Raw genomic sequence first — 13759 nt, 5'->3', positions numbered from 1 at the left:
TCAGAAATCATCCTAATTTAAATAAATATAGTTGCATTAAACTTCCCAAAATATTGGAAATGCTAATACTTCAAGATCCTAGTTTACATCCTGGACTGCCAACAGGTGGCCACAGAGGGTGCCCTACCTGGTTAAGACTGGTCTTTCGTCCACATGTTTCATTTGGTTTTGTGTTGCCTTTGTGTGTGTGTGTTACAAGTTTCATTGTACTCCTTGACAATGTCTCAGCAACTGAGATGAAATATTGGAAAAATTAAATAATATTTTAATCCTTCCTCAGTGCTGTTTCACTCCATTAGGCTTCTAATACGAGATGTTATCCATTTGTCCAGCCAGACTAGCAGTTAAAGCTAATTCGCCATCTATAATACCCTAGAATGAATTTCTTTTCTTAATTTGTTTTCAAGTCTCACCTGTGTGTAGAGATTTAATGTGCTCAAGAAATTCTTTACAAGGAATGAGATTGCACTTTTAATTATATTTATTAATTAAAAGTTGCAAGCAGATATTTGTAACATGTTACTTCACTGTTTTTCTGGTCAGTGTTTTTTTTTTTTTTTTTTTTTAAGCTGATTATTATTATTTTGAATTATGATTATATTATGATTTTTTGCATTTTATTTAAAATATTTATGAAAAACAGAAACTTGAAATGTACACTTATTGTTGCAGATAACATAGATACCAGAAGTGCCTTGGAGCACATACGAGATATGATTGCATTTGGAAACGTATACATTAGGGATAAGAAGCTAGCCAAGTTGCTTCCAAATAGGTTGCTTTTAAAAAATATAGCTACCTATATTACTAAGATATTTAGGGTGAGTATCTGTAACTTATATTTTTGATGGGATAGGGAAAGAGTTAGCATTTCTAGTTTTTTATGATAATTCCACTAGTGAAACATGGGTTTGCAAATCTGTAGCATTTGTTAGCACCATGCTACAGGTTAACAGAGAATTAAATAATCTAGAAACTCCCATCTGGAAATGAAACACAGTTAACTCACTTTTGGCTGAAAAACCCCAATAAAAGTTGTTTGCATCCTAGATGAGATTCAAATCCCAGGTCTTTCCAACCAAAAGGCATCTTTGACTGAGCTACAAAAACTGATGAGACTTAATGAGGTCATCCAGAGGATACTTATAGAGGGGGAACAAGTCCTTCCTCCCTTTGAGGATAGCTGAGGTTTGACACACTCTGGCTGCAGAATCATAGTGTGAGTATATTTTGGAGTAATCCAGATAGAGAATGAGAATCTTTTCACTCACTCACTCGCAAGATTCATAGGACAGTGATAGTTCTGTTGAACTCTAGCAGTGTTCAGAACTCTGAAAGGTGTTTGAATAGATTTTCCACTGCAATGATCAAAACTGATTTGTCAGTAACCTTCCCATAATGCATATGGCATTATATATACCTGAGAAGGAAGTATGTTATGCGTTATGGAAACCAAGATCAACTTTCATGTAAAGCCAACTGCCTCTGTATATAAGTAGCCTAGTCACGAAGATAATTTACTGAAATGAGAGCAAACTTGAATGTTTGTGCTTGGATAAAATAAGGATGAAAATAAAATCTAATTTCTTACCAAATATAATTTACTTTCTTTCTCAGTGGAAAAATGTACGAGAACTAAACCTAGTGAAGATCAAAGGTGAAACTGTCACCAGTACTTGCCACTTCCTTCCGATCATCTTTTCTCCTTGCAACTGTTCATTATGCTGCAATTGTTGCAGCATAATGTGAGCAGTTGTTATAGATTCTTTAATTTCACATTATAATAGTTTTCTTGGTTACTGTATAGTAAAAAAAAATTAAAAAGAGAGAGAAAGGTCATGTAAAGTAATACATCAATTTTGAGGATATTTCTGTAAACACTTCATAGCATGTTTGGAAAATCTTCATTATAAAAAGATAACCAATAATTATTCTTTGTTTACATTACTATAATCCATCCATGCAGATGTTTTTTTGTGAAATGGGAATAGTATAAACATTACATGAAATTAGTTGAAATAAAAAAATAATAATAGTAATAATTTAATATTCTACAAAGACATGCTCTTACTCAGTTCATGACTCTGTAGATGTTAGCTGTGCAATGAAATTACTTCTCACCTAGATTGGGTGTGTACAACAGTTCATGTTTGATAGCATGCTGAGCTTTCCAGGTTTTTCATATTGTCCATTTCTGATGTATCTGTGATGTTCTTTCTTACAAGGAAGTCCTTCCTTGTAAGAAAGAAATCCAACGTATTCGGAAAGTTTATCCAAAGTATTCGGATACACACTGACATAAAATTCTAAAAAAAACCTGGGACAAGGTCTCTGGCAGAATGATCAAAAGTTACTTGTTAGTTCATTTACATTATGTTCCACAGCCTCTTATGATTATTCTAGAAAAATGTAAAGTTGATATTTTATAATGCCATGAAAGTTTTATTTAAGGAGCTTTAAAATTCTTGATAAAAAAATATATCTTCTAATTGTTGATGATACACTTAAATTCATTCAATTTTCCTTAGATATTTGGTGCTATTGAAGATGAAGATATGTTGGGTTTTCCACATAGGAAAGCTGCTGTTGAAAATGTGAGTAATATATTATCTCAGAGAATGCATGTTACAGTGTATTTGAATTCACTGTTCAGAAAAACTGAAATTTTCATTCTCTGTTTTTAGATTTTTTTCTGTAATGTTAAAAATTGGTTTTACAGTTGACTCGCACTATAGCAAACCACTGGAGATCACAGAAATATATGTTATATTGAATTTCCTATTGCATAGCCTTGTGCTATGAAGTTTTGGTTAGAATTTTTCGCTAGTTGTAGTGAGTGAATTTGTTATGGTGTTTGTTATAAGTGAGAGGTGACTGCATGTAATCATATATAACATCTTTCTGTTAATTTTTGCTTGAAAATTAATGACATCATCCAGAATTAATTCACAGATTATTAACCTTTTCTCTACAGACTCCATAGAAAGCGTTGCTATCCCCTGTGATGATGCCACTGCCGAAGTCATCACATGAAAATACTCTGAAATACCTGTCATATCATTCTTGAAAGTCCTCATAATGCTTTTTAATCAAATAGTCAGAAACCTTCACTCCCATGTGAATGTCATCTCAGAGAATGCATGTTATAGTCTATCTGAACTCACTGTTCAGAAAAACTGGAATTTTCATTCTCTGTTTTTAGATTTTTTTTTGATAATGCTAAAAATTAGTTTTTATAGTTGACTCTCACTGTAGCAGACCTCTGGAGATTTAATCCAGATAGTGACAAGGGTACCAGATGAAAGTGATATGGAGTTTGATATCAGTATTTATTATTATTATTATTGTGTGAGCACCTCCATGGAGCCTGAAGACTCATCATGGGAGACCCTAACTATCCACGCAATTTATCACATCTCTCCCTGAACCCATTAACAAAGTACTCACATCATCACACAAAGCACACAACTAACTCTGGCAACCCATTCCACTTATTCACATCTTTCCAAGCAAAAAAATCTAGTCCTTACATCCCTACTAACCACACCTTTATTCAACTTCCAATGATGACTTCTTGTTCTGGAAGAACTCATTGCCATGAAGCAACTTAAATGTTTTTATTATATCCCCTCTTTTCCTCCTATCAACCAACTCTTGTGATCCACATACCTCAGTCTGTTCTCATAGGGAACATTCCACAGATCACCTACCATTTTGGTTATTCTCCTGAATTTTTTCCATTGTTTCCTCATCCTCAGGAGACTTAACCTGAGCATAGACCTGCCAGTAATCCAGGTGTGAATATATCAAGGCCTTATAAAGAGGAATAACAACTTTCTTATTTCTACTATTTTGGGTCAACCAAAGCTGCCATTAGTCCCTCTAGAATTGATTTTCCTGAAAAATAACTTTAGAATGTGTGGATACGTTTACCACCAGTGATATTAGAGACTATATTTTTTTTAATGATTTCTCATTAAACATTGTAAACAACATGTGGAAAAGCTGTAGCTAACTAAAAGTTATATTGTTATGTTTCTTGCACTATAATTTTATAATGGAATATGTAAATATAGTTATATTAATCAGTATTGGTCAAGAATGAACTAGGCATTCAGATTTTTATTTTATTTATTTATTTATTTATTTTAGTGCTGTTCTAATGAATAGAGACAAGTACATCACCAAAATAAATTATGCAAAAAAAAAAAAAAAAAAAAAAATCCTCTACTTAAGGTTTTGATAAAAATTTCCATGAAAAATGTGGACCCAGAAAAACATATCAATGAAGCTTTAATTCTAAGGAAAGGATGTCTTGTTTTTGTAAAAACATTATAAAAACCAAAACGCATACAAGATTTGGTATAAAATTGGGTTTGGTATGCATAACAGGGGAGAAAAATTGATATGGATACAACTCTCACTTTAAAGTGTACTGTAGGAAAGACCTGAAAATTAGTTTTCTTTGCCCGATGTTGAAGGAAAAAATAAACTTGCATATAGTAAAAAAAATAGTGGTCCATTTTTTAGAATCTGTTCTCAGATAGTGCATCATGTAATGTTGGATAACTAGTACACAAGTACATGATTGCCATACGTTTTTGGAGAGCTCATAGAATACAGTGACTGCGACAATTTGTACTAATAGAGGAAGCCAAAAAACTTCAGATGAAAATCTCTAGCATTATGGCATGACTTCTTTTACAAAGAAAATGCTCTTATAGTGAAATGAGAAGACCAGAGGTCACATATATGATTAACCACAAAATTTTCAGCTGGTTTTATAGAGTAACCAATACTCTGTGAAATGCATAATGAATACACAGCAACTGATAAAGCAGATCAGCTTCTTGAACCTTTTGATCCAGGATGTAACCATGCATAGTTCAAGAAGCTAGACCTACACTTAATATGCAACTGAAGTTTTCCTGTTTACAAAAATCCTACAAATGGAAAATTTCCTTTCAAGCAGTATATCATAACTATTGTAAACAAATTCTGGAAATGCATAATTCAAAAGGACTACGTGACTCATTGCCAGCAATTTTCATGAGGGTTGCATGCCGTAGTTCCAATTGAGCTTTTGCCTGGTGGATCAAATATAAATCTAAAAAAGGCAATGCAGAATGTTATTCAAAGCATAAAGAAACAGAAAGTGTCATATTGGATGCCTGCCCCGAAACACCAGGTCTGTGCACTATAGAACACTTCACAGAATGTCAAAATAAATAAGATTCTTCTAATTAGTTAACTTCAGTTCAATAATTTTTTTTTATATTCATATATCGTTAATAAGTGACATTTTATATCAGTAGTTTATAAACAGATTTGTAAAGACAAAACATAAGAATAATACACTTTTCTAGGAGATGTGTAAACCCTTCATTCCAGCAAGAGTTAATTCTCTGACTTTCGGTGTAAGTATTTGAATCAGATAAGTTTAGTAGTAGTCTAAGCATAGAAAAGAAGTTCCAAAGGTGATTCCAGTTAGTGCTGTTTTAATACCAGAGAACATTTGGCTCAGGGAGGGTTATTTCAAAATAGAAAAAAAACTACTCAAAACAGAGAAGAAAAGATCAATAATGTTGGGATAATGCTAAAAACTACCTGATATTCTAGTATTCCTCTCATATAAATGTAGCAGGGTTTGGTTTCCACCTTTATATTGGGGAAGGGAAGCAGTTATTATAATTAAGATATTTATCAACGCTTTTTTAATTTTGATGTATTTTCCCCATTGGCATGTTATTGGCCAAGTAACTTCATATTCATAAGCAAAATTTTTGATAGAATAGAGTTATTAATCCTATGTCTACTGTTAGCTGTTTTGCTATGAACATGAATCTAGTAGATAAGCTTAGATGTTGAACATTATTTTGTAACTTATTTTAATGATATTTTAATGATAAATGAACTATTTTATAAAATAGATGTTTTTAACTGGCTTATATTTCACTGAATTCCAAATCAGCATCTTCAGAGCACAAAGCAGCATGTTATACTTCATATGCGATAATGAGTAAGGGAGACAATTAAATTTTAATGGAAAAAAGATCTAAATTCCTAATTTGGCACTCTCTAATGTTGTGAAAAAAAAAAAAAAAAAAAGGATTATGGCTATGTAGGAGTTAATCTTAAGATAGCAGTGTCCCAAATTTTTGGCAAATTAATGCAGCTATACTTGTTCAGGTTAGGAGAATGAATACAGATCACTGCATTCAGTAGGGAAAAACTTCCTTGTTACCACAGGAGCAGATATAAATCCAAGAGCATATTCCTATAATCTGCCTCACTCTACCAAAAATCTGTAAGATCATCATGAGACCTTCAGCAATTTCCATCACAGCACCGATAGAGGATACCTGTAAGATCCTGCCATTCACACTCAATCTGTGTTTGATTTCTTGTCAGTGTACTTACAAGTACGTGCTCACTGTACTTGTAAGTACGCTTACAAGTACACTCACAGGCAAAAAGATGTGAACATGCCTTGGTGCAAAGGAAAAATATCTGCATAATAGTTTTTTAAATAAATAAATTTAGTTTGAATTGATTATGTACAGATACATGTTTATTCCACCAAATATCAACATGATTGATAATCAACATCTAAGCATCCATACCAAATATGGTCGTACTGGTTCATAAAAGAACATGGATTGCATTCATTTCCAGAAAACATAGAATAAATATCCAGATTTAGTGACCATGGAAAATTACTATATTAAATGATAATGAAGAAGTACCATTTCAGTATTACAGTATAAAATTTAGTGCATTTATTATTATTATTAAATCTTGTTACAATTGTTTTATTTAAATCTTATATTAAATCTTGTCTTTGTAAAATCTACGATATTATACTATTCAAAACTTATTCCTCAATGTTCTACTTTAACTTTTATCTTAACAGTCGTATTCCAAGTATATAATCCATTGCTTGATTTTATCTCTTAATCTTTAATCCTCTCACTCAACTTATTTCTCTTTTTGTCTCAAGGCGCAAATATTTTTGTTCTCGTGTGCAAAACTTTCCAAACTAAGAATTTGCCTCTGGCTGGATCCAATCTCTTTGTCTGAACAACTGGTGCTTTTCTAATTTGAATTTTGGAAAATTTATTTGATTTCTAGCTGTGCCACTGAAATTCGTGGATAAGCAATGAATATCCTTCTGAAGAAAAACACTCAGTTAATCACGGAACTTTCCTCTCTCACTCATGACCAAATCTAGCAACGTAAAACTTCTATTCTACAGTCGTGGCAATTCAAGGACATACATATTCGAATTTTATGAGCGGTGCAGTTGGTAACAGGAATCAGGCAAATTATTTAAACAAGAAAACAATTTATTCATTATCAAGGAAATGTACAAAAGGCTAAACTTAAAGATTGAAGTAAATCGGGTTCTATGCTTCAATGACAATTCTCAATACATGTTACAATTACTACTCTTATGAAGACAATTCTTGTAAGACCACGTGTCTATAATATTTCCTTTGTTAACACCTTGTTACACTTAAAGCAATCTCACTTAAACAAATGCAGGCATATCTAATAACAATAATATTAAATGCGATATTTCACCTTAAAATTTAGCTAAGTTTTCTCTCACATATAATTTAACAACACCATTCAGCCTAAAGTCCTCAAGTATCATAACAAACAAACTTTCTACAAGTCACCATGACAATTCTGTCTATAGCTGAAACAATAGGAAGATCTTACTTTAAAACAGTTGTCTGGTCCTCTTTGATCAATCCTTGGAATCACTTACTTCTATTACCTTCACCTTAGCAACACACATGGGTAACTTCTCTGGGATGTGTGAGATTTCTTCTCACTATTTGTGAACATCAGGAACTTGGTGGCATGAAAATCCGGTATCTACTTTCTTCTAAAAACAAATTAGTTGTCTCACACTTCTGGCATCTAATGGCTGGAATGCAGGTCCCATTGACTATTACGAATCATCTCCCACGATGTTTAGCAAAAACTCTGTTGCGACTCTCACTTGTGACTTCCGTTGCCGAAATTCACATTGTAAACATCTTGTAACTTCTAACCTCACCATATCCATCACTCCTCGATTCTGGGACCTTGTCGACTTCTGGAACCTGTAACTCTCTCGTTGGAACTTGTAACTTACCATAACCTGTAGCTCACTAAAAAGGCCCCCCTTGTTGCCGTAGTAAACCCCTTTTATGTGGCTCTGTTGACCTTGGGTTCTGCTACATATTGATCCCCTGAGTATTACATGGTTCTGCACCTGCCACCTTTTTCGGTCGTTGCATTAAGGGGGTAAACCCCCGTACATATTTTACCTTCGTGGCTGCAATTGCACTAGGTCATACGTTAATACAATAATCTGTCTAGAAATTTCTTTAGACACAAATTAATTCAACTTTGACCTTTGTTCTTTCACAAAAACTTTGGACGGTTATATTACTTCATAATTCTTGTAGAAAGGCTTATATGCTGGTTAAACATGATAATTAATACTTAAGGAATTGACAGCGTACACTAGAAATATAAATTAAATCAACTTTAATATATACTTTCCAATATTTTGGCAACGTCACATTGCCATCTTCATGAGAACTTAAGATAAAGACACGTGCACGCAAGTACCACATAACAGCAAATGAGGAAGCTACCGTTTTCCTAAAGTCCTGATGGTGCCCCCCTGGCGGGCTATATTAGGTGTTCTTGGCCTTTGGGCTGAAGCTTTTCTGATGTATGTTTCCTAAATTTGGGGCAGTCTCATGCATCCAAATTTGTTGATGATTGGCATGTTCCTGAGGGCTGAGGCTGATTCCATGAATAGTCTTTCATATTTGAACTTGCTGCGGTGTATTACTGTGGCTTTCTTCCACCTTATTCTGTGGCGAGTATCCAGAGCATGGTCTGCAAGCCCAGAGTGGCTGTACTGGTGAAATCAGATGTAGTCCTTGTGTTCTGAGATTCTGATATTTGCTGTTCTGCTTGTTTGGCCAAAGCAGGACAATTTACAGCTGCAAGAGGCCTGGTACACACCAGGTAGGTCTAGGGGAAGTACTTGGTCTTTAGTGGAGTGGATAAGGGATGCCAATTTTCTATATGGTCTGTAACAAGAGGTCAAGTCATGTTTTTTTAGGATTTTGTTGATTTTTCTGAGGTGCTTCGGATGTAGGGAATGGTGATGGATTTAGAGTAATCTTTTTTGTGGAGGGAGGGAGGTGTGTTGTGGATGACTGGTTTTAGTATTTTTTGGATTTTTTTTCGGGATGGGTAACCATTGGCTGAGAAAGTGTTAAGGATGTGATTTAGTTTGGTGGTTAGGGCTTGATCATTTGAACAGATTAGTTTAGCCCTGTTGAATAGTGTCTTAATAACGCCATATTGTTGTGAGGGGGGGGGGGTTGTTGGTGAATGTATCTGCCTGTATGGGTGGGTTTTCTATAAACTGAGAAAACCAAGGTGCCATCAGGTTGGCAGGTGACTAGTGTGTCTAGGAAGGGGAGGCTATTGTTTTTCTCTTTTTCCAGGGTGAACTTCATTCTAGGGTGTTGGTTGTTTAAGTGTGTTAAAAAGGAGAGGAGTGTATCTGGGCCATGTGGCCAAATAATGAACACATCATCAATGTAGCGAAGCCATGTGGTTGGTTTGTGTAGGTCAGAGTTTAAGGCTTTCTCTTCAAAAGTCTCCATAAAGCAGTTGTCCAAGGGTGGGGAGAGTGGTAAACCCATGGCTGTCCCCTCTGTGTTTGTAGAATTTTTCCTGCCAAACGAAATAGCCTCAGTTCATTGTGAACTAAAATAGGGCTGAGATATCGGGAGGAAATTTAGCTTGAATTAGCTCAAAGGTTTCTTTGAAGGGGACATTTGTGAATAAGGTGGAGATGTCAAAACTGACCATTATTTCATTATGTTGCAGTGCAAGGTTTTCTATATTGGCTTTGAAGTGGACTGAGTTTTTTATGCGTGATGGTGTGTTGCCAGTATAGTGTGAGAGTGCTTTGGCTAAATATTTGGCTAGTTTGTAAGTGGGGGGAATCAATGCCATCCACTATGGGACATAATGGCACATTTTCTTTATATATTTTTGGGAGCCCATATATCCCGGGGGGGGGGGTCTAGAGTTATATGGTTTTAGTCTGTTAGTAATCTCCACAGACCAAGAAGTAACCTTCTTAAGGAGCCTATGGAGTTATCTAATTTGTGAGTTGGTGGAATTGTATTCAATGGGGAGGTAAGTAGCTCGATCTAATAGTAAAACCTTAAGCTTACATGTGAAGTCAGTATGATTGAGTACCACAGTGGCATTTCCCTTATCCACTTTGGTGATAACTATTTCTTTGTTTTTCTTCATTTCCTATAGAGACTTGTATCCACTAATGGATATGTTGGTTTTTGGTGGTTTTGCTTTTTGAGAACACCAGCTATATCCAATCTAATAACGTTGGTGATGTGGTTTGGAAGGTGGCGAATCCCGCGTACAATCTGGATCATTAATTCCTCGGCAGTTAATTTCCTTGGAGCAATGGCGAAGTTGTGACCACGTGACACAGCATTGAGTGCTTCAGGCTTCAAGATAATTGAAGAAAAGTTAACTGCAGTGGGTTTGTAGTTTTGGTTTGGACGTCGAGTTCTTTTTTAATTTATCAATCTTGTTGATATGTCGATTCCGTATTCTTTCGAATTCTTTATTTGCTGCAGTGCACGAGACAACATGTAGAATTGACCAAAGTTTTCTTGGTTTTCTCAGTTTTATAGAAAACCCACCCATACAGGTAGATACATTCACCAACAATCCCACCACCCCCTCACAACAATATGGAGTTATAAAGACACTATTCAACAAGGCTTAACTAATCTGTTCAAATGACCAGGCCCTAACCACTGAACTAAATAGCATCCTTAACACTTTCTCAGCCAATGGCTATCCCCCCCCCCCCAAAAAAAAATCCTAAAAATACTAAAACCAGTTATCCACAACCCACCTACCCCCTCCACAAAAAAGATTACTCTAAATCCATCACCATTCCCTACATCTGAGGCACCTCAGAAAAATCAACAAAATCCTAAAAAAACATGACTTGACTCTTGTTACAGACCATATAGAAAATTGGCATCCCTTATCCACTCCACTAAAGACCAAATCCTTCCCCTAGACCTACCTGGTGTGTACCAGGCCTCTTGCAGCTGTAAATTGTCCTGCTTTGGCCAAACAAGCAGAACAGCAAATATCAAAATCTCAGAACACAAGGACTACATCTGATTTCACCAGTACAGCCACTCTGGGCTTGCAGACCATGCTCTGGATACTCGCCACAGAATAAGGTGGAAGAAAGCCACAGTAATACACCACAGCAAGTTCAAATATGAAAGACTATTCATGGAATCAGCCTCAGCCCTCAGGAACATGCCAAACATCAACAAATTTGGATGCATGAGACTGTCCCAAATTTAGGAAACATACATCAGAAGAACTTCAGCCCAAAGGCCAAGAACACCTAATATAGCCCGAAGTTGATTTAATATATATTTCTAGTGTACGCTGTCAATTCCTTAAGTATTAATTATCATATTACTTTGTAATTCACAACATTTTATTTCCATGTTATTAAATACAACAAATTTTGTTAATTAATTACAAGCTCTCAGTAACACCTCCATGAAGTTCAAGGACTCATTGAAATAAAGAAACTAACACATAACTACAGTAAAGATATTTGTCTAAAATTTTACTGTTAAACTGTAGATATTTTGGTTTGTGGTACACAAAACCCAGTGCTGATGAATAAAACCATGGAAAATTAAAATTAAAACTACATGCATAAACAATAGTTATCTTCTTGTCATCTGTAAGAATGCCATGTTGTGAACTATTACACTATTAGAATCCAAAAAAGTATTCTTAGTAAAAAGATTTTTAATAAATTATCTTTACTGTAGTTATGTGTCAGTTTCTTTATTTCTCACGGATATCTCCATCAGGAGACAAGGACTGGTTGTTGAAGACCATTCTATACTGTAGTCAAACTGGTTAGTTGCTGAGATAAGACATGAAGAGTATATGAATTTCATCTGTTTTCAGAGATTTTTGGAAGATATGCAATTCAAGGATTCCTGTGAATACTTTCTGCACCAATCACATCTGAACATTGTTGATTCCATATTGGTTTCTTCTATTTGGGTGAAAGTCCTTCAGCTAATTCATTGTTTTTAAGCTGTGTTTAATAAATCAATTATGTATATTATAAGAAATACAGATTTATATTTTCAGTATATTTATCATATTTGATTTTAACTGTGTGTTTGGTCAGTGTATTCGCTCTGACCATGCTGGTATCACACTAGAGGAATATTAACTGTTAAATCTTTAATGAATTTGAAGTTTTTTTTTAATAAGATATGTTTTTGTCATCTTGGCCATACTAATTTACTCAGTAACCAAGTGAATGCATACTGTTGGGGCATGATATTGAAAAGTTAAGAATTTAATGTTGGATTCGTTTTTTTTTTTTTTTTAAATGGATTCTTGTTCAATTTATTCATAAAGCATACAAACATTGAAAGTTTTATGTTCATCAATTTTTTTTTATTTTTCAATTAGTTTTCCTTATTTTGTAATGACTCAAAACAAGGAAAATGTCATCTGTATTAGATCCCAGTGTTTTGATTCCCTTCACCCTCTTATATTCCTCGTTTAGAATTCTTACTTTTCTTAGTCAGCTCTCATTCCTTTCAGGATGTGGAGTTTAATAACATCTGGCATTGCCCCTTAAGTGACCAATGACAGAATTATGTTAGTTATTAATAAATTTTGTGACTCCCTCCCAAGAAAGGTTAAATGTGTAGTACATTAATGTTGTGTGGGAGATGAGGTTTTATTAAAAAAAAATTGCAGGTACACCACTGAATTTCCAGCACCTGAAATTACAGTCTTTGTGGGATTAACTCTTTTGCTGGACCAATGGAGGTTGTGCTGTTTTAAGGATACTTGTGACATAAGACTGAATAATATATGCACATAAACACAAAAAAGATATTTAATTAACCAAATATTTCGGTCTGGAAATATTTGGTTAATACCACCGAGGATGGTCTGCTATTTCCAGACCGAAATATTTGGTTAATTAAATATCTTTCTTGTGTTTACATGCATATATCAATGGAGGTTGTGTAATTTATAAGTACACCTCTGCATAATTAATTATAGCTTTCCCACATATCAAAACATCATGTACCACTAGAAACTTAAATACTAAATGTAAATTAATGTGAATTAAAGGCCTTTGTAGGTTAGTGGAAGTGATATTTGCATTCTCTACACTAGGCTATCCAAAGAATGACGTAGGATCGATTCTAGTCACCAACTAGAACAGTTTAAAAACTTTTCTTAAACTGTTCCCCGAGTTAGTCTATATCTGGCACTTTTCCCTTAAACTCAAGAAAATCAACTATAAAACCCACACTATTTCAGACAATAGTATTGTTAGGGACCAAGGGATGGCAATAGTTGTCAGTCGTGTATTAATCGGATGCTGCTTATAATTAGTGATAGTCTTGGACCAGCTATCTCAGATTGGCTACGGATGGAGATTGAACTCCCCCCACTAGCAGTCTCCAAAAGATAGATAGGGTTGCTTACTCACTATAAGGGAATAAAAGGCATTCACTGATTTTTTTTTTAATATGAATTAAGTAAATAAATGAAACACATTAGTATAAATGATCATTATAAGTTTGTTAGTATCAACAAAACAGTCTTATTAATT

At 34.5% G+C, this 13759-nt stretch overlaps 1 protein-coding gene across 1 annotated transcript in view; it reads left to right on the top strand.

Moving 5' to 3' along the window:
- CysRS (cysteine--tRNA ligase, cytoplasmic) overlaps positions 1 to 13759 on the top strand; it is a 269424-nt gene that overhangs the window by 239434 nt on the left and 16231 nt on the right. Inside the window, exons 15-16 of the mRNA XM_090414790.1 lie at positions 673 to 821; positions 2529 to 2594. Of these exons, the coding sequence (XP_090270916.1) occupies positions 673 to 821; positions 2529 to 2594 (215 nt within the window). The remainder of the gene's footprint in view (positions 1 to 672; positions 822 to 2528; positions 2595 to 13759) is intronic.

This window comes from Typopeltis vanoorti, chromosome 25 (assembly GCF_054136105.1).
Source record: "Typopeltis vanoorti isolate ZY-2024b chromosome 25, IOZ_Tvanoo_1.0, whole genome shotgun sequence".
In the NCBI taxonomy this organism is placed as follows: domain Eukaryota; kingdom Metazoa; phylum Arthropoda; class Arachnida; order Uropygi; family Thelyphonidae; genus Typopeltis; species Typopeltis vanoorti.
Note: the sequence above shows the minus strand (reverse complement) of the source record. Positions and strands in the feature narration are given on the sequence as shown.